The sequence below is a fragment of the Cucurbita maxima genome, unplaced genomic scaffold, assembly GCF_002738345.1.
Source record: "Cucurbita maxima cultivar Rimu unplaced genomic scaffold, Cmax_1.0 Cma_Scf00023, whole genome shotgun sequence".
In the NCBI taxonomy this organism is placed as follows: Eukaryota; Viridiplantae; Streptophyta; class Magnoliopsida; order Cucurbitales; family Cucurbitaceae; genus Cucurbita; species Cucurbita maxima.
The window spans coordinates 1,440,639-1,443,192 of record NW_019272039.1 but is presented as its reverse complement, the minus strand read 5'-3'; the positions used below and the strand labels follow the sequence as shown (position 1 = coordinate 1,443,192).

Here is a 2,554-nt window from a genome sequence, read left to right as displayed (position 1 = left end):
TTATTAATACAATTATTGTATTATTTGGGGTGTGTTTGGCTACGCACTATAACCCAAACCAAATCCAGTTTAACTTTTTGCATGTGCTGCATACCCATTCAACTACACTTTATTTATTTATTTGAATAACTGGATTAATAATTTGCTGATGCGCGCAAGAAATTAAGTATGGTAATTAAATGATTACTTAACCAATTTGAGATGAAATTATGGCGTTGAATAATATTATATAGATGAACCAATTTTATTCAATTACTAAATTGTGGTTTATGCATATTTTAAGGCTTAATTTGTAATAATTCAATTCGAATGTAGTACAAGAGAAAGCAGCCATGAGGGGTGACATTTCGAGGAAACTAATTATTTATTTTCCAAACAAATAAAAATTACTAAAATACTAATTTTGGGAAATTGAGATTTTAAAAATATTATATAAAAGCCAAGAAAATATTGCTTCGTCCTCGTCGAGTGGTACCCCCAACTTCTCTCTTTCCCTCTCAGTTTTTATTCTGATTTGTTGATTGGAGGTCGTAGGGTCCCCTTTCTGAGCTCTCAGCTCACACACCACTCCCAACCGGCTGAAGAATCTTCATCTTTTTCCCTCATGGAGATTCCGCCGACCACCGGCAGCTTCCCCACGTCGCCGGAGTTCGAGTTTTGGATGGTCCGGAACCCCTCTTGCCCTCAGCCTAATCTCGTCTCTGCCGATGAGCTCTTCGTCGACGGTGTTCTTCTTCCCCTTCACCTTGTATCCAACCATTGTACCTCTCATTCTACCGAACCTAACCCGAAAACTGACCCGGAGCCTCCTCCCTCCGAACCCGATCCATGCGACGGCCCCAAATTGACGCCCATTTCGGCGGAAACCGGTTCTTCGTTAACCTCGTCGCAGCGGTGGAACATTTTCAAGAAAAGCGAAAAGAAGAACGCCTCGGGTTGTCAGGAGGATCGAGAGAAGGAGAAGAAGAAAGAGAAGAAGACTGGAAATGGGTCTTCATCGGCCGAGTTAAACATCAATATTTGGCCATTTTCGCGTAGCAGATCCGCCGGGAATACTTTCACTAGGCCTAAAATTTTCACCGGCGGCCAACCAGGATCCCGGAAGTTTAACAGTGCGCCGTGTTCTCGCAGCAACTCGGCCGGTGAATCCAAATCCAGGAAGTGGCCAAGCAGCCCAAGTCACGCCGGAGTCCATTTGGGTCGGGGTAGCCCGGTGTGGCAGGTCCGGCGCAGCGGATCCGCCGTCAAAACCTCCGAAACTCTCTCTCGCAACGCCGAAAAAACTGCCCGGAAAGAACCCAAGGACGCCCACAGAAGCAAGGCCGCCGCCGCCTCTAGAGTAAGAGTTTTGAATTTGAATGTCCCCATGTGTATTGGGTACAGAAACCATTTGAGCTGTAGAAGCGACGAGACCAGTGGACTTGGGGCTGTTGGCAGCGGTGGTGGCAGAAGCAGCGGCGGCGGCGGCGTAGACGATGGCAGCCATAGTTCCGACAACAACGGAAACGGCGGCAGTGTTAGTAATCCTGGAAATTCAAGTAGTTCTACCAATCTCTTTAGCATAAGAAGCCTTTTCACTAAGAAAGGGCATTAACATTCTCATGAAAAAAGGATTCTCCATTTTCAAACGCATTATTGTATAGGAAGCTCCCCCTGGTCTCAAACTTTTTGCATCTCTATGTAATTAACCAAAAGTATTAGCCATCTGAGTTCTGACACTACTTAATTTATCAGCTCTGTACACACTTTGGCTGGCTGTTACTGTAATTTCAATCAACTTATTGCAAAAATTAAACTCCCCCCATTTGGATTCATCTCTTTCGTCTCACCCCACCATTTCTTGGATTGAATGAATGCGATTCTGAAGGTTTCTTTGTCAAGGCTTCATGGGGTTTTCTTTTCCTTCTTTTCTTGTTTCTTCATCATCACGAGGACCACCAATTGTGACCCTCTTAGCTTTTGGCTCATATTCGTTTAGCAAAAGTTTTGTCTTGTAATCCATGGCTGATTCTGTTCTTGCGGGGGGAAAAGGACAGACCAATCTGTATCTTTTATCTTAATTCCTATCTATCTTCTCAAACCATGCCCTTACAATTCTGTACTGAAACTGTAATACAGTAACTCTGGCTTGTTTTCCATAGAAACCAATACGTAAATAAATTGTCATTGTTCTTTTTTCTCTGGATATTATTTACCCTGTCTATACATGAGTTTCCCAGGACATTCTCCTGTTCAAGGTTTCCCCCAAGTTTTGCTTTCCAGAAGAACAAGACAGTGCCAAATCACGGTAGTGTCTTCTCAAGCCCACCACACAGTGGTAAGCAGTTCTTCCCCTACCGAGGTGATTATTAATGCGAGATCTGTCGTAGGTTTTAGAGGTATAAAAGGAGACTTTTTTCTATCATACTCATTTTAAAATCGTGAAAATGATGGCTATAAGTAATGGGTCAAAGTTAGTTACTGGACAATGCAAGACACTAGTCAACATATGACTAGACCCTTTCCATAATACACGTTTTAAACCGAGTATGACTTAGTATGCAACGGGACAAAG

General features: G+C 43.2%; 1 protein-coding gene across 1 annotated transcript; it reads left to right on the top strand.

Annotated features, from left to right (window-relative positions):
- Positions 1–457: 457 nt before the first annotated feature.
- Positions 458–1,880, top strand: LOC111497298. The gene has a single exon (XM_023148063.1). The coding sequence runs from the start codon at positions 605–607 to the stop codon at positions 1,592–1,594; it is 990 nt and encodes a 329-aa protein (XP_023003831.1). The 5' UTR covers positions 458–604; the 3' UTR covers positions 1,595–1,880.
- The last annotated feature ends 674 nt before the right edge of the window (positions 1,881–2,554 follow it).